The following is an 18,557-nucleotide window of genomic DNA, read 5'->3' as shown; positions in this document are numbered from 1 at the left end:
CTGACTGAAAATACAGCTCAGGTATTCTGTGAGCCTTGCTAAGACAGATTCAGTGGAGAGGAAGGTGATTCTCCACCTCCTTGAATTATTGCTTTGCATATATGACAGGTCTAGCGTTATTAAGAACAGTTTTGGAAGCTGTCTTCTGTAAAATGAGTGATTCAGCAGCATTGCTGTTACTTTATTCTCCGCAAGCATCCATCCTTCTTTACTTCATATGCATACATATATATATTAAAAATATGAAATGTGATATCACTGAGCACACAGTGCCAACTCACCCCTGTGCTAACTCCATTTGATATTTCTCCTAATTGCTTAAAAAAAGGGAGGAGAGGCAGGTTGTTAAGGGCTAGCAATATGTTAACAAGAGACTGTGAATTTGAGGTTGTATTCAGGGTAATTCCTCTAATAATACCTCCATGTCAGAATAGTATTGAATGCTTGCCCAGAAGGGGTGACATTTGGCTCTGGACTGGGAGGTGTGATATAATTACAGATCCTGTCCTTCATTCTCATAGTGGTTTTGATTTTTAGGTCAGCTTTCTTGTCTCAATTTATCTATTGAATGCTAACACACACCTTGCAGAAGTCTGCGCCTAATATGCGTGCATGAAGTAAGGTGAATGCAAAGTAAGATAGTACTTGAGCAAAGATGAGACATTAGGCTTTTAAAAACAGTTGTTCAAAACTCTGAGTCATTGTTCTCTGAGCCTGAACAGAAAGTTGAAAATATTTTTATCTCACAAGGACAGAATTGCATGGTAATTTGTCTGATAGATGTTTGCGTATCCAGGACCCTCAAATCAGAGATTTCTGACCATTGTCCTCACAGAGACTGATCTAGGTGAGCTCCTCACTCCTCTGTCTGCGTAGCTCTTTTTGACAGAAGACTTCCTGCTTCAAAGCCATGGGCAAGTTGTTCAAATTCCACAACACGGCTACCAAACCCTCCTGGAAGGGCTGCTTCCCAAGCAGTCAGAGCATTGCTTACCAGTACAACTCATGCATGAAGACTGCTTGCCTTGCAGAATAGAAGGGGATTTGCCATCTGCTATATATTCATTAGCTCGAGCTTTTCCTGCCTCTTGGTTTGTAGATTTTGTGAAGGACATCTGAAGTGCATCGGGACCAGGCTTCCCGTGGTGTCTTAACTTGATTTTGTGCTTTATGATCTCCTTTGAGCCTGAGGTCTTTCCTTGCCTCTTGCTTGTTAATGAAACAACCTTTTTCATTGGGAATAACATTGATTATGCGAGTAGAACTACTGGCTTCTGTGTTGACTTGTACCTAAGGCACAAAGAATTATTGTCAAACACAGAGATGTGCCACAAACTCTGCAGCAAACTCTGGTTTTTCTCAATGGCATTTGTTGAGCGGTTTTATTTGCTCTTCAATAACAAGTATGAGGATGATGATGATGTTTTTAACAAAAGCCTCAAATTACGGTGCCCTGAGCATGCAAAGGGTCTGTGTTTATGTGTGCACAGCTTCTTTCACAGTGCCCCCCTTAATCTGCCTTTTAGGACATGGTATGTTGTGTCTGCATGGAGTGCTGTCCTTAGCTGAGCTCTGCTCATACAGGTTGGCTTCATCGAGCCACCAACTCCATGATTTTGGTGCAGCATCCTAAGAGAGAGTGGAATTGTAGCATTTGTATTATCTTCAGTGTGAGTATGGTCAGAGATTGTCATTGGATTAATTGTGCTCGAAATCTACATAAGAAGAGTCATGTAAGGACTCTACCTACCTGAATACCTTATGATATAACTGAAGCAAGGTAAGAGAGGGAGAAATAACTCAGCACTAAAAACCTTGTAGTTCCCTTTCTTTTGGTGTTATGTCAGTGGATAAGTACCGTTGTAAGCCTGCAGCCTGTGGGCTGAATCTTCTAAATTTAGATGATTCAGCGCAGCCCAGTTCTTGTACCCCAAACAAGAAAAGAACATTTTGAAACCTGATTTAGGGGATGAAAGAAGGTATTCTCAGGCCAGTACCAGTCCTCTGCTCAGCTAATATGAATTTTAGAGTCCTAAGAAAAAAAAAAAAAAGCAAAAGTGCAGGATGATGTGCAGCTTTGGAGGCTCAGAATCACTGCATGCGTGATGTTCTGTGGAGCTGATGGAGTTATGTGCCAGTAGGGTTTTCGGGGCTGTGGCAGACAAGTCGGTTACTTGTTCTATGCTCAGCAAAAAATGATACAAAATGTAACTGATTTTTTTTTCCACTTTGATGGACTGGGCCTGAATGATTGTTACGGTCATGTGCTGGACATCAGCACGTTTTGCTAAGGAAATTGCACGGTGCCCTTCTTCTTTCACCAGCATGGCCTACTTAAGTGGGATGCAGAACTGCTTTCATCCGAAGTGAGACACTGGGAATCTCTCCTCACAGTATGTTCTACAAAATCCTGCATTCCCTCACTGTACTAAATCCTATTTTAATTATGCCAACAAGGAAGACGTACATTTCTCATTTTCACCCCAAAAAAGGAATGAGGTTGGAGCCAGCAGTGCCTTTAGCTCAGTTGAAACTGCCCCTGGATCAGGCTGAATTTCTGCATTTGCTGTAGTGAGAGGGTCACTTTCTGCAGTGCATAAACTGAAGAGAGACACTGAATGATTTAGCATTTCCTGAATCTCAAAAGCCATGGAACAGAGCACTCCACTGCTGCTGCCAAGAATTGCTGGCAGGATGAGGGAGCTAGCATTGGCTGAGGGCATCCCTTCGTATTGCTCCTGGAAATGACTGCAAGCACTGTGATTCCACTGCTTCTCTTTATTTTTTTTTTATTTGGACTGGAGGCAGGAAAAGCACCTGAAATGATGAGAGTCATCATCTGACTTCTGTTGCTCGTTATGTACAGCCTTGTTTTAGCTGTGGGAAGATGACTGTATCACAAGCTAGAACGTTAACAAGACAATATGTTTTTAAAACACATCTGAGGTGGCTTCTGTGGTGAGTTGTGGTTCCTGAAATATCTTGTTTTTAAAATGAGAAGCAGCTAATAGGTCATAGGTGTAGATGGGCAGGAAGTCACAAAAGGAGAGAATTGTACTTGCTGTTTTTTCTATCCAAAGAGAATACAAATGATTAAAGGAAATACTATCAGGGTGAGATGAAGAGGGCAGGCAAACAGCTTTCATAATAAGAGAGAATGCTATTACAGCTTGTGGTACCTGCAAGCAAGCTTACAGCTTGTTTTTTTTTTTTTTTGTTTTGAGACATTCTATTCATATGAGAGAGCTCTGAGAACAGAAAGGAGAACGAGCAGAGCATGATATGAAGCAGGCTTATGATGTTACATGTAAATGCTTGTTGTTCAGCCCCTTGCTTAAGAGTGTGGAGGATGCTTACCTGCTCTTTGTGTTGTGTTGTCAGCAGGAGGAATCAGCTGTGTCACCATAGGACCATGAGTACCATTGCAGTCAGTGTGTGTGAGCAGCACAGTGCTGTAGGTGTGATGGCATGTGCGGTCTGCACAGAAGCAGAAAAATGGAAAACAAAAAATGCCAGAGATAAGAAAAGCTTCAAGTCACTATGCACATATTTTTCAGTAGGCAGATACAGTACAAAATGCTGTTATTAATCACTGTACACCCTTTTGCTTTGAAGGTGGTGGGTGGACAACCTGAAACATTCAGAAGAAAGTGGTTTTTCAAAGGAACTGAGTTTCCAGAGCAGCCACTCAGCATTTGCATGATTCTGAGACTGGAGTTTTATCAAAGAACAGAAAACTATTTCCTTTCTAAGCATCTCTTGCATCTCAGTGTTTCGTATGTCTGGCCTTTCTTATCAAGCAGCAACCATGCAAAATCCCTTTTATATTTTTTCACTGCCTGGATATTCAGAATAAGATGTTCATGGGAGAACAAACTGTTATCTGGTGTGCTTGTCTCAAAAAACTTGTTGCTCTTTTTTTGTTTTGCTTTGTTTTGTTTTGTTTCCATGCTCCCACATACCTGTGGAACTTCATTTTTAAATCTAAGCCTGTTTTTAAAGCAGTAAGTCTTCTCATTCACAGCTCTTCATTTCAGCTGAAACTCTGTACAAGAGCTGGATCTTCTCTGTTGAAATAATAATCCTGGCCTATAGTTTGTTGTCCTTTTTCAGCTGGGGCTTCCTAGGAGGAATTCAGGGAGCTTGATGAAAGCCAAGTGAGTTATTCTTCTAGTCCTCTCCCAGACATCTTTCCCGAGGCATGCAGCCATTTTCAATCACCAGATTGAGTACACAGCTGTCATATACTGAAAATGTAGCTATTTCCAATTGTGTGATTAGACACGGATCCATAATGTACGATAGCAGTGCCAACAATTCAGTATTGTGGTGGGTTCGTATTCAGCCACATGGCAGGGAAGGAATCGTAGCCTCTTCAGAGCCTACAAAAGCAGCAGGGTGACCATTTATCTGAAATGTTCTCCATCTGCAGATGGTGAGAAACAGTCTAGACTGCTTTTCTGTGATAACCTTAGAAAAGTGGTGAGTAGCAATTGCCAGTGCTACTCAGCAAGGAGGGCTGATTGCCTTGGGCTTTTGTGCCATATGTTAAGTGTGCTTTGTCTCATTTATTATCTACATATAATAGTTGCAGTGCTGATTTCTGTTGAGGTAAATGTCAGTGTTAAGAAAGAAAAAATGATAATTCAAAGTCTTGAGTTTTTGTCAAAAAATGTAGTTGTAAAAAATGAATATTTTGCAAAGGAAAGTAATTACATTAGTATGGCTAGCTTGCATTTGCAAGACCATAGAAATGATAGGCATATTTTGATTGGAAGGGACCTCCTGAGGTTCAGTGGTCTGCTTGCCTCCTGCTTGAACCATGCTGAATATTGAGGCTACATCAGGTTGTTCAAAGCCTCATCCCGTTGCGTGTCACATACCTGGCCAGATGGCATTTCCACAGCCTTTCTGGGCAGCCCATCCCAGTGCGCTGCCAGTTTCTTCATAGGACTTTCTCCTTGTATCCTGTTGGAATTTCCCATATTGCCACCTGTTTCCATTCCCTGTTGTCCTTTCACTGTACCCTTCTTTTTAATCATTGCCTTTCAGAAAGTGGAGTACAACAAGTAAGTCCACCCTTTGTCTTCCATCTCAGAGGTTTTCCCCTGATCTTTCTGGATTCTCTCCTGTGCTGGTGTTCCCAGGTTGGTCACAGGTCTCCAGATGTCGGTGTGAGTGCTGAGGAGAGGGGCCATATGCTGGTTACTGCAGCACTGCACGTGCTCAGCCTGCAGCATTGCCGGAGTGCTCTGCCATCCTCAGCTCTTCTTACCATCTATTGGGTCTCTGGGTCCTGATTTTATCACAGATTGCCACTCAGTTATGAATTGGGTGGTTTTCTGTACATAACGTTGGGTGGAAAGTACTGAAAAGTGCTCAGTGCTTGCAGAGCACCTGAGTACTGCCAGAGTCAGAGTTCTGAATCCCAGCTGTTCTTTGGATGGCACTTAGTAATTGCAAGCACTGCTGGGTGCACCCACTGTGGGCATGAGCTTAAAAAGGGGAACTCTGACTGCTACCACCCAGAGGTTTCATTTTCCTTTCAGCTTGTCAAGATACTTTTCATGCTGACTCTGTTTCGGTTACTTTATGATAAAAACCTCGGTCAAGGATTTATTCTTCTTTAAAGGAAGTCTTGGGAATGCCATTTATCGTATGTTAACTGGCTGTTGCCCTGCAGGGCTCTAGGAACCTACTCTGTGGTTCCAGATGTGAGGGGTTTTCCTGCATGAATGCTAAGAGTGTTGTTGCAGATATTTATTGCAGCACCCAGAGGGCAAGGCTGTCTCTGGGCTGTCTTTGCGTGCATCTGACTCAGGAGTTGTTATGGTTTTGGTGCAGAGGCCTGTAAGGAGGGTCACAAACTGAAATGTATGAGGTTCCGCCCATCCGAGGCATGGATGGAACAACATGTACAACAACAGAAAAAGGGGAATGGCATCACAATTTTGAAAAGCTTTATTTTCTCTTCAGCAGGAGAGTGGTATAAATATCCTAAATCTGTGAGGGCTTGCAGCTCTCATTAAATACCATCTGATCTAAAATTCTGCGTGCTGCAGTGGAATGCTTGCTTCTTACGCTTCTCTCTGAAAGGTTTTTTACAGTTTTTCCAATTTAATCATTTTAATCCCACGCAGACATTTTGAGCTATTAATACTTCATTTTTTGGGACAGAAGCAGTATTCCTTTGCTGTTCACCTTTGTGACTAAATTTAGCTACATTTACATTGTTCTCTGGGAATCTGTGTTAAAGACAGATAAGTTTCTTACTGCCCTCAGAAATCAGCTTCTTCAGCATGTGTGCTAAGTTAGCTCTGGTTTTTAAATGGATGTATTTCCCTTGGGTGCAGAGGGGATGCCGGTGGCTTCTCAGTCTCATCTTGAGAGAGTAACAATGTTGGGTTGGCCGTGTTGGGTTGGCCACGTGTATCTCCTTGCTATCCTAAAAATTTCTTCTGTTTAAATAGCTGATAATAATTTATGAAGTCTCTCAGGTTATTTTTTTTTAAGCTGTAAAATAAAAACTTCCAATCTTGAACTCAGAGTAGAATAACAAAAATATGAATGACTGTTTGTGAGTGATAATGGGTTCAGAAATGAAAGACATTTGTAGGATCAACCAAAACGTCAGCAAAGGGTATTTTTGCTTTTTCAACCACTGTGTGAGATGGCAGTGAATTGTTCTGGCTGCAGCCCACTTGGATCACTCTGCAGCTCACAGCTTGAAAAATTCAAGTGCCCACAAATAGGTTAAATTTACAGGTGATTCAACAACTCCAGATCATGGATTGGAACAGAAAAGTGTATATTTTCAGGAAACAAGTATTTTATAGTAAGTGTTCTGATGGAGTGAAATTCCCTTTCTAAAGCTGTGCCAACAAGCTCTGTCTGATTTTTGGAATGGTTTTGCTGGTCTTGGAGATGGAAAGCAGCTTGATATTTACACCACCTGGAAAGAATTAGATTCCTGTGGCTGCCTGGGTAGTTGGTGATCTTGAGCAGAAAGAGAATCGCTTGACAAATCAGGTCCATATTTGTACGCGAGTACAGGCTCCCATAATTATTTTATTCCTTTGAGGCATTTAATTCGCATTACGTCTGAAAGGAGAAACTCTGCTCATAAGTAGAAACACTGCCCATAGGTTTTGTCTTGACCTATTGCAGGGTTTGCATCCCACAAGAGCACCACAGTGACCCAAAGGGATCAGTCTGCTCTGATTTCCTTCACCAGTCTGAGCCTCAGTATTTTATTTACCCTACGATCGCAGTATTTACTTTGATGACTTCAAATTCATAAAAAAGACATTTTTAGAACCTGTTGTAGATTTAGAGTCAACAAGGAAGCTTACCCTGTTTGGTAATTTGAAGTCATTAATTATAGTTAGAAATGAATTTTATTTCCTGTGCAGACATTTTTATTTCAGTCCTTGGCATTTTTATCTCTGACAGATAATTAGCCCTCAGGTACAAGCATAGCTCCTTCCCCTATACTTAGAAGAACCTGTCTCACCTTTGTTAACTCACACACATTTAACACAACTAAGGCCCAGGATGCTGGCTAGGCTGTGGTCCCACGCTCCTTGCCCAGCTCCTCCATTCATCCTGGTTGTGCAGGCAGACGCCCGTGTTGGGATGCACTGCTGGGGTGGTTGGTGCTGAGCATGGGGCTCCCTCCAGAGCCCGGGTTCATGCTGTTCTCCACTGCAGGACCTGTGGTTCCCAGGTGAGTAGCCCTTGCAGAGCCTCAGGTGCCACTGCAGGCCTTTGGCTTGGAGCATTGGTTCCCTCTTTGTTCCGATTGATGTATTGCTGACATTTTAAGATTAAAAGCTTTATTCCCAAAGTACCTATAAAAATGTCTGTTATGTTATGTTATATTATAGGCATTTGAGCTAGCAACTGGAGATTATTTGTTCGAACCACATTCTGGTGAAGACTATTCCAGAGATGAAGGTATGAACCCTTTGAGATACTGCGTGTTTCTGTACATTTCCACCTTCTTCTTAAATTTCTAGCAAGCTTACAGTGGGCTTAATTTTTGTTGTTGAGTGAATTGTGCATTCACATTGTTTTCAGAACATAAATACAATTTTTTTCTTTTTAGTTGTAAGTTCCATCAGTAGCAGTGGGTGGGCAAAAAGTCCCTTCTGCAGATATTCATCTACTTAGCAACTGCCTGAAGGAATTAAACTGCCCCTCTTGTAAGACTGCATTTGTGTGGAAACTTGACTGAGAATAACAACATCTTAGTTTAGAAAAGAAGCGTAGAATTTGAACTTTGTAGCCTTTTCTAAGATTGGCACTGGAATAATGTTTACATTGTGTATTTTTATCTGAATTAGACAATTACTAATTTTTTAAAAATGAGAATTAACTCCTGCTTCCATCTGTATACCTGTCCATTCTCATGCTTGTTTGCTTGAAAGTGCCCTTTGCAGTGGTAACGTGGGCATCATTTATTGTTCCTAAGTGCTACTAATGATGCCAGAGCTCTGCTGATCCTGGAAACCTCTGCATGGATTTGCTGCAAACATTGTTGATTTGAAACAATTTCTGATTTTTTACTAATTCCAGTTTCTTTCCTCTTCTTTTTATCCCATCCTTTCCCTGACCCTTCCACTCCCGTATCCTTTTTTTTCTCTCCCTCATAGACCACATAGCACACATCATAGAGCTGCTAGGCAATATCCCAAGGCACTTTGCTCTATCTGGAAAATATTCTCGGGAATTCTTCAATCGCAGAGGTAGTACCTCTTCTTTTTGGAAGGTGCCGTGATGCAGACAGAAGTGGAATTGCTGTTGCTGGCGGTAGCACATCCCGCTGAGGAGTGTTTTCTAAAATTGTGTGCAGCAATAATTCAGTTTTAAAAGCAAAACGTGTGGAAATCTGTGACAAACTGATTTTTTATTTTACTTTTTTTAAACCAAAACCTCTTGACGAATAACTATTTGCTACATCTTAAAGTATGCAGCAGAACTTGCTCGTGGCAGCCGATGCTCAATGTGGTTCAGAGAAAGAGGTTTTGCTGAAAGCATCTTTCTGAACAACCACGGGGCGCCGCGTGTGTCTTTTTGCCAGGCTCAATCTATTTCTGTCTGTACCGGGCCATGTTAGTGTGTGCATGCACCGTACTGATTAAACTGTTGTATGTTTCTGTTTTGCTGGCAATGTTCTCCAATGCAGACCACATAGCATTGATCATTGAACTGCTGGGAAAAATCCCTCGAAAATACGCTATGTTGGGGAAATATTCCAAGGAGTTTTTCACCAAAAAAGGTAACGGTATTTATGCAACACTAATTTAAAGCATAATACTATCCAAAAGGAGAGTGTGCGCATTTATGGGTACTGAAGACATATTCCATTTAATGGAGAGCTCCTCTTAGGAAATTATTCTGGTGTGAACTTGGTTTTTCAAGGAAAGTGAAAATTTGCTGTCTTCGTTTCAGTATTTCATTTAAAATTCCTTTTGGGACATACTCAGCAACATGTGAGCATTACAAATGTCTGTGTGAGTCTGTCGTCAGATGTCCATGTAAATGTCAGCTGTGCACAGCTGTGAGCTGCTGGAACAGAGCCGTGCCCTCCTGTGGGTGCGCGCTGCTGGATGCGCAGGGAGGGCTGCGGGCTGCAGGCACAGGGTGTGCGACAGGGCAACGCTCCAGAGCAGTGCACGGGGACCTCCTCTGCATCCTCCTCTGCAGGAGGATGGATGAGGGCAGAGCACTGCGGCCGCTCTGTGCTGCCTCACTGTGAGCTCCTCCACTGCCGTGGGCCATAGCTGAGCTGTGCGTCACTGCACAGAGGAACAGGAACCCCAACAAACATGCTAGCCTGTTAGCGCCTGGTACTTGAACAGGCTGCTCTGAAAGACATGCTTCTTACCCGGGAGGGCTTGTGCAATTCTCCATGTGTTCTTCTCTTCCTCTCCCTGTCGGGTGCTGGGGCCTGCCACCACAGCCTACCCTGCCAGCACTGGGCCACGCAGCTGTGTGGGGTCGGGGGGGGCACAGGAGCTGCATGTGACAGCTGCTGGGCTGCTACTGTGGCCTTGTGGAGGCAATAGAGGCAGAGTGGCAGTGGCTGCCTTACTGGCGAGCCTGAAAGTTCAGGACTTCAGTGTGGAGGAGAGGGGGCTGCTGGGTTTTTACAGAGTGGTAGTGGCAGTGGATAAGCTGGGAACAGCTGTTGTGCAGCAGTGTGAGTGCCAGGGAACTGCAGCTGTGGGCATACAGCAGCATTTCCCACCTGTGGGCAATGAATTTGAAGAGCTGCTGCTACCTGGGACAGGCAAATCAAGGACAGAGGGTCCAGGAATGTGCAAAACAATGAAATGATGGGGCAGGAACGGACCTTCCAGCATCTCCAGTGTGGAACTTAAGTGTTCATTTAAAGTCTGGACTACACAGAGATTGTTGTTACTGCATCCCATCTTCTTAGGGGTTCTACAGCCTTCACAGAACTTCTGGGAGGAAGCTCCCATCTGTGGTGCTGACAGCCCTGTGGTGCACGTGCCCAAGCACACTGGTCCCAGCTTCATGGGTGTTCTGAATTCAACCCCCATATTACAAAATAAGAGGAGTATGCGAAGAGCATGACCTCAGGTGTCACAGTGACAGCCACCAAACACCAGCATCCCAGTGTGCAGTAATGTGCATTTTGTGCCACCAGAGCATGGAAAGAAGAAAATACAGGAGTGCTTGGGGGAAAATACCTGTGGCAGATACACTTTGTTTACAAAGTGGATGGCGTCGTTGGATTTCCAGGCCTTCTGATGTGTTTGGGTTTTTCCTTGAGAATATAGTGCCTAAAACAACATAATTTAAATACAAGGATGAAGACGGGCTTTTTTTTTATCTTTTTTGGTGTGATGCAATATTACTCATGGGACACACTGCTACTGGAACCATCCCCATGTGAACTGCCAGAGGACACTCTGCTCTCCCTCCTCTGTCTCAGTCCCCTCCTTCCCTGCTAGACAGAAAAGAAGGAGGGCACTGACACGCCATGGGCAGCACATCCCACTTTCTGTTGCCGGTAGCAGTCTTCTCTTTCTCTTGCCAGGAATTGACCATTTGCAGTCTTACTGAGTTGGAGTCTTTATGACAGTGCCTGGAGAGCTGCTTTTCAGGTGGCACCATGAGGAGAGCCTTCTGCTCTGCTGAGGTGGCAGACATGCCCTGCTGGGCACGTGGCACTGCCAAGCGGTTGGCTCAGGCTCCCAGAGGCAGGCTGGGGATATGACTGTCTTTCTTTGGCTGCCCTAGAACTTCCATGACCACAGGGATGTAGGGAGACTCAGAGCCGACATCACGTTGCCCGTGATGGGCAGCAGGTTGCAGGCAGCTGATTTCAGCTGCAGACAGCAGTCAGTTTGCCAGACCACTTTGCTTAAAATAGTGTGACTTGCGTGCCCCGTCAGGATGACACAACACGTCTGTGAGTCTGTGGATGAGTCGTGTTCAGCCTCCAGTGTTGGCTGAGAACCCATTGGCAGCCCCACTGGTTTGGGGACGGTACAGGATCACGATGAGGGTAAAAGTGCCCACAGAGTTGTTTCTGTAGCATCGCACAGAGGCTGAGGCCCAGATATGTGCCTGGGAAGCAGGGAGGTGGCAGCGGAGGAGGAGCAGCCAGAAAAGCCTTTCTTTCCCGTCAGTCCTGACAGCCTGTGGATACACGTAGGTATATTGCCAAGCCTGATGGCAGAAGAGCTGTCACGTCCTTCGTTTGGTCTGAATCACATTGCCAGGTTGGCCACGTGCCACCTTTTTGGTAAGGCTCAATGCTCTGGTGGGTTTGAAGATGATGCAGGCAGCACTGGTGGCCACATTCTGTGGGAGCAATCAGCCTGGGCCTCCTCAGAGATGGAGCAGAGCCTTCAATGCCAGACCTTTGTGTTTGGCTTGGTTTGCAGCTAGTTGTAGCGTGGCAGCATGACCTGTGCTGCTGAGACTTGTGCATTAAGACTTGTGCAGTTTTTGTGAGATTCAGGGGTGTTAGCTGATGAGAAAGCAGAGGCCTTTCGTGTTCCTGCTGACTGTGAGCACACGATGGGGTGCTTTTGTGTAGATGGAACAGAAGGAGGGCCTGCAGCTCCTCACAGGGAGCGGAGGGCAGCGCTGAGCTCTGCTCTGTGTGACAGCGACAGGGCCCAAGGGAACAGCATGGAGCTGTGTCAGGGGAGGAGCGGGAAAAGGTGTTATGGAAAGGGTCTGCACCAGAGGGCGGTGGGCACGGAACGGGCTGCCCAGGGCAGTGGGTGCAGCGCTGAGCTGTTGGAGTTCAAGGAGTGTTTGGTCAGTGCTCTCAGACATGGGGTTTGAATTTTGGGCAGTGCTGTGTGGAGCCAGGAGCTGGAACAGTGATCCCTGGGGTGCCTTCCCCCCTCCGAGATGTTCTGTGATTCCAAGATAACAGGAAAAAACACATTGGCCCCAGTGCTGTCTGGGTGTAACGAAGCTTCCTTGGTTTCACTGCTGGCCGTACTCATTGTGAGAACCTCAAGCAGGCACGCAGTGCGCTGATCTTTCTAAATAGTGCTTCTCGGAGAAGAACTAAACAAGGATTGGTCACTACTGGGTAAAGGGGTATTTTTCTAATACCAGTAATGTTTGTGTTTGCAGGAGAACTCCGACACATTACAAAGTTGAAGCCTTGGAGTCTTTTCGATGTGCTTGTGGAGAAGTACGGCTGGCCTCACGAAGACGCTGCACAGTTTACAGATTTCCTAATCCCCATGTTAGAAATGGTCCCAGAGAAACGTGCTTCAGCTGGAGAATGCCTTAGGCATCCATGGCTGAATTCTTAGCAGAATTTCTCAGCTATAAAACAAGCCAGCAACCACTTTTCAATGCATCGGACCTAAATGGTGACTGTCACAAATCCTCTAGCAGGATCACACGTGAGCTGGCTTCAATCCTCAGACCTTTATTTTGCTTGAGGTACTGTTTGACATTTTGCTTTTTGTGCACTGTGTTCTTGGGGAAGGGTAGTCTTTTTGTCCTCAGCTAGTAGTTTACTCACCCACTTTCTTCAGAAAACACTTAACGTGTCTTTAAGCATTGTTTCTTGTGTTGTGTGGCATTCAGATGTCAGATTTTTGAACAAAAGAAACTTCCTCCCATGTGTTTTGGCAAGTTTTGTAACTATTTATGAAAAAACTATTTTAGCTGATGCATATTATATAATTTACAAGCGTAAGAAATTTATGAAGTCAGAAGTGAGTTATGGCAAGGAATTGTACAATTTTATCTTCTGGCAAAGGGACGTCATTCTTGTATTATAGTGTATGTAAATGCACCCTGTAAATGTTTATTTCCATTTAAATACGGGACCGGGGACTCAATTTCAGAGTAAAGCTACTAAGTTTTAGAGAGCTTTATAGCAAACCAATTGCATGTAGTGGACTTCAAACTGCTTTAAGGAATTGTGTAAACTTTCTATTCTGTAGCAGTTCCCGTTCATTGGATTTTAAACAAAGTGGCTCTGGTTTACAGGATTTCATTCCCCAAATGGCACTTTAAAGGAAGGCTAGACTTCTTTCTAATAAAGTATGCATTATCATTTAGCACTCCCTTTTAGAACTTTTGCCTATTTTAAGTGCTTTTAAGGAAAGAAAAAAGCAATTTCCCTTACAATGTGATAGTGAAGACATGGTACCATATGGTGTTGCCTTTTTCTAAGCACTGTAAGTTGTACTATACCTTAAGAAACAAATTAAAGGTCGAGCATGAGAACCACTCTGTGTAGAATTACTGATCTTTTATAATAAAAGTGTGTGCTTGAGTCAGCAAAGGGAGGACAGCTGCAAATATTTACAGTGCAGTGAGTAAAATGCAAGAAGCGAGATCATGCTCATCCCATTCATAGCTTTACATGTTTCTAAAACAAATTGCACTAGCTTTATTTTTTTCCATAACTAGACATACAGTTCTTTGTACGTTGCACGCAAAACTACGCTTTCCTAGGGAAAAAGCTACATAGACTGAGGCTTATAGGCAATACAGATTTTAGAATGTACGATACGGAGGTGTGTTTTGGCCTCTTTTAGAAGTCAGTGGGATGAATGTAAGCTTAGTTCTGATTTTCATGTAACTATGGTGCCACTTTTTACTGATTTTGTCCATATGAAATTTATTCACATGCCTTTGCAATAACTAGATTGTGAGAAAATAGCCCCATGCTGTAACAATAACCAGTTGTTTGAGGTGCTTGCAGTTGTCTAATTAAAGTGTTTTGTTTTTTCAGACAGTGTGCTGTCATTGGCATCTTTGATAGCCCTAAGCCCACTGTTGGCTAGAATGACGCGCCGTGCTGGCGGTGGGTGGGGGTGACCCGCGCTGAATGCAGCTCTCTGCTCAGTGTAACCAACATCGTGTGGGATAAATGCAGTTGTGGGGTGCTAATGAAATGAGACCAAACTGAGCCGTGTTTCATTCAAGGTGTTTTAACTTCATGTAACAAGCAGCCGCTTACCCCCTCCCTACACCCGTACACACTTCATCCAAAAAGAGACCCGGGGGCTGCCAAGGAGCACACCACCAAGGCTACGGGCTGCAGAAACTCATCCTGTGCTGTGGCCCTGCACCAACAGGGTGTCAGCATCAGGTGCTTCTGCCTTCTGCTTCCCTCTTCTCGCAGGAACTGCTTTTAAAGGCCTCAAGGATGACACTGGTGAGAAGAAACAAAAGGCTACAAAGGAATCCAGAGAGGTAAAACATTATGCTTCACACCTGGCCATGCCGTTGCTTGTGTCTGGATGCTGCAACTGATTTCAGGGCTGTTCTTAAATACACAGAGAATATCAGCGTTTGCATCAGTTTAAACGCAAGTCGAGTAAGAGGACTCACCGCTGCTGCACTCCTTTCCATCTGGTTGACCACCGTGACAGAACAAACCTTAGGGAGAGAGAGCCACTGCTGGGCCTGTTCTGCTGCCCCCCCCCGGTCACACGGTAACTGCAGTGTAAAGTGCTAACAATTAATAGGTCATAGATGGAGGTGACTCTGGTTAACCAGCTGTGAACTGTGGCCATGATTTCTCAGGAGTGTGTTGGGTTTTTTCTTTTTTCTGCTGCATTGGTTGGTAGCTGGGCGATTTGCTTCTACTGCATGACCACACAGAACACAGCATATTCCGTATCATGTTTGTTTTGCAGAGTCAATGAGTGTTCAGGGAAGCAACTGAAAGTACTTTTCTGATAATTATGAGCAAATAATTTTAAGTAAACCCAGTAGTGTCTGTATTTTAAGAATTACCACTTCTTCTCAGTGAGTAGGAATTGCCATTTCCCATCCTGTCCAGTGGCAGGTTTTCTAGCAGCCAGAGCAGAGGAAGGTGCACGCTGGTTTTCTTCTCTGGGTTCTGAAAGAGAGCCAGCAAGCATTTGTTCTGTTACGTGAATAGAATTCAACACACTCACTGATGTGCTGCAGGATGCTCTCATACACCGCAGTTATGCTATAAAGGCCCCACCATATTGCAGTAAGAGCTCCAAGAGAAGCAGGAAGGCACGTACTGACCTGTGCAGGTGGTGCTGTGATTTGTAACTAAGATTAGAACATGATCTGATAGAGCTTTACTGCACCATCGTGCTGGCATACATTAGACACACTGCAATGGTATGCATGGGTTAACATTAAATAAACTGACATACTTAATAAATGTACCCAACATTACCTGACAGCAGACCCTGCCTGAATCAAAACAATTTTTTCTCACTTCTAAACTCAGCAAGGGAACAAAAATCCTCCTCCTGCACTCACTTCTACAGCCAGCTGTGCGATGACAGAAAGGCCATTAGCAGACACCACAAAGGAAGAACAGCCACACAGCAGGCAGGGCTGCTCTCTGTGCCCACAGCCCTCAACACACAGCACCCCTTCTGGACAAGTGATTAAAACTGACATAATTGTGATTTATTAACATGAATTAAAATGCCCAACCAGTGCTGCAATGTGACAGTATATTAAAAAAAAAATTAAAGATCATATACTGTACTACTTTCACAAAGATCACACTTTTTTTTCTTTTTTTGCAAAAGAGACTTATTATATACAATACTCTATCAAATGAAAGTAGCTTTAAGCAATTTTACAAGCAAAAGAAATACAGTATTTACAGCACTCAGACATTAGAAACGGTCTATACATTAAATTACATTTTCTGCAAATAACTGATGAAACAAAAAGCCATGTCCACACCAAAACTATAAAAATTTGTATTGCATTGTTTTCTATCTCTATGCACACAAAACTGTCGACAGAAGAAAATGGAAAAAAAAAAAGTTGTTAGTGCCATCACTTAGCCTGTGTACTTATTTAATTACATATGTATAAAAGTAATATAGAAAACATTCACTAAATGAATTTAACTGCAACGATAAAACTTTAAAGATTATGCAGCATCAAACCTACTGCCAGAAAAAACAGCTGGAATGTTCACTTACAAAATAAAAAGGAATACCTAATACTGGCTGAACAGCACGTTTCTGGGAATTTTAAAAAGCAAAAAATGGAAAGATACAATGAGAGAGCACTGGTGTTTGCTTTTATACAAAGTATCATGTACAAGCTTTAAAAAGTACCTCCCATAGGTACATATGAAATATACACAGTTTATATTACAGAACATTTTAAAAATGTTGAGGATTAAGGGGATCTGTTTTAATGCCACCCTGAACCATGGTAATTGTTCTGAAAGGTGGGCGGCACCTGTGCTCTGTGAATGGGGATCTGTCCGGGCACCGGTGACGCCTGCTGCGGTCCTTGCACTGCGTGCGGGAGCGTTACTGAGCCAGGGTGCGGGCAGAACCCTGAAGCGGTGGGGGTTGCAATACTGTTTGGTCCTTGAGGTTGGATGTGGGGACCCTGACCGGGGAGCGGACAATGAGGCCCTGTTCCAGCAGGCTGATGTTGAGGTCCGGGTCCTAACGTCGTGTGGTGGGGGGCTTGCGAGGAATAGGAGGACACGCTCGTGTGAGCGCCTGAGGGAAAATGGGGGGGTCCTTGATGCGATGGGTGGTGTAACCCTTGTGCCGACGCCGGGTGGTGCCCCGAGCCTATAACGTTGGACGGGGGAGGCGGAGGGGGAGGAGGAGCAGAGTTTACAACGTGCTGGTGTTGTGCTTGCAAACCTTGGTGTCCGGCCGGAGGATGAGGAGGCTGGTGGTGGGGGATGGGGCCCGGTGGCGGAGGCGGGGGTGGCAGATGGTGACCGGCAGCTTGAGAGTGAATGTGAGATCCGGGAGCCACCGCCACAGCGTGAACCGGGCCGACGACGTGTGCTACAGAATGCTGCTGATGGGTGCTCTGCTGCTGAACCAGGTGAGGGCCGGGAGCAGGGGGCGGCGGAGGAGGAGGAGGAGCGGCAGACGCTGAAGCCTGGTGATGAATACTGGGGGTCTGAGAGGGCAAGAAATGGCCTGCGGTTACGTGGTGTCCCGGCACTGTCTGCTGACCCGCAGAGCCAGGAAGCGCTTGATTTGGTCCGGATGAAAACACAGTCTGTTGGGGGATGCTACCCTTCAGCTGACTATAACTCTGAAAGTTTCCAGAGGGCTGCTGGTTCTGATAGTAGGTGGAAGAAGGGGGTGGAGGAGGTGGGGGAGGTGGCGCATTGCTGTTCAGATTCTGTTGGTTGAACTGGCTGTAAGAAGCCGAGGATTGTCCTGAAGCTGTCTGAGCGAACAGCGGCCCGCTGGCCTGCTGCTGATTACTGGGCTGAAGGCTTGGCGCTGCGGGATAGAAACCACGGTGCGTTTCCCTCTGGGGCGTTCCGACTTGAGGTGACTGTGGATGATGAGGTCTGTATGGAGATCCCAACTGCTGCGAGTGAGGCTTTGGTGAGAGATAACCGTGCTGCACGGGCGCGTGGGGCGTCGATGGCTTCGGGGGATTTTCTACGTGAGGCGAAGGGGGACAATGGAGCTTCAAAGGTGCGGAAGGCAACTTCTGTGAATGTGAAAGTTGCTCAGCAGAACTGCGCAGATGTGATTGAGATGGATGAGTTTTTGAAAGTGCTTGGACGTTATTTGTCAGCTGTTTTTGTTGCAGCTCTGATTTTGGATGATTCACACCTTCGGCCTCTGGTGCATTGGCTGCAGTGTCCCAGTGCGAATCTGGCTTGGTGGGTGTTTTTCCCAGTGATGACGCTGAAACTACAGGACTCGGCGAAGAGGGCTAGAACAAAAAGAGAGGCAGGGCAAAACATTCAGAACATTTTAGTTATGAAAGCATTAAAACAAGAAGCTTCTCGGAATAGTGCTCTCTGATGATGGCAGAAAAACATTAAGGCACAGAATGCATTTGACAGATGAAAACCTGTGAGAGAAGGAAGCTTAAACTTAGCACAGGCATCATTTCTAGCAAGTACATACCAACTGTACTCTAAAATCAAAGACCAGCAAGGGCATTTGGAAGTAGTAACAGAAATGCAGCCTGTTGGGGCTAAGTTAGAATATATTATTTGTGAGCTTTACGTTTCCAAGTCTGAAAGGAATAATTACTACTAGAACGAAGTATTTTTCAGAGTGATTTAACATTCTAGTACT

General features: G+C 44.7%; 2 protein-coding genes across 7 annotated transcripts in view; one reads left to right on the top strand and one right to left on the bottom strand.

The window, feature by feature from the left end:
• The window catches only part of SRPK2 (SRSF protein kinase 2), a 36,836-nt gene extending 22,583 nt beyond the window's left edge, over window positions 1-14,253 (top strand). Inside the window, exons 11-14 of one of the 4 annotated variants that reach the window (XM_085216961.1) lie at window positions 7,887-7,956; window positions 8,655-8,747; window positions 9,188-9,280; window positions 12,631-14,253. In XM_085216961.1, coding sequence (XP_085073087.1) covers window positions 7,887-7,956; window positions 8,655-8,747; window positions 9,188-9,280; window positions 12,631-12,815 — 441 coding nt within the window. In that variant the 3' untranslated portion in view covers window positions 12,816-14,253. Of the gene's footprint in view, window positions 1-7,886; window positions 7,957-8,107; window positions 8,205-8,654; window positions 8,748-9,187; window positions 9,281-12,630 lie in introns of those variants that run through there. The other 3 variants (XM_085216970.1, XM_085216979.1, XM_085216988.1) reach the window with 3 other exon arrangements.
• A 1,649-nt stretch (window positions 14,254-15,902) lies between these two features.
• Window positions 15,903-18,557, bottom strand: part of KMT2E (lysine methyltransferase 2E (inactive)) — a 53,196-nt gene continuing 50,541 nt past the window's right edge. For all 3 annotated transcript variants that reach the window (XM_010724296.4, XM_010724363.4, XM_085216955.1), the window contains one exon: window positions 15,903-18,186. In XM_010724296.4, the coding sequence (XP_010722598.1) occupies window positions 16,672-18,186 (1,515 nt within the window). In that variant the 3' untranslated portion in view covers window positions 15,903-16,671. The remainder of the gene's footprint in view (window positions 18,187-18,557) is intronic.

The sequence above is a fragment of the Meleagris gallopavo genome, chromosome 1 (genome assembly GCF_905368555.1).
Source record: "Meleagris gallopavo chromosome 1, MGAL_WU_HG_1.1, whole genome shotgun sequence".
NCBI classification, from domain to species: Eukaryota; Metazoa; Chordata; class Aves; order Galliformes; family Phasianidae; genus Meleagris; species Meleagris gallopavo.
This window is presented reverse-complemented; position numbering and strand designations above follow the sequence as displayed.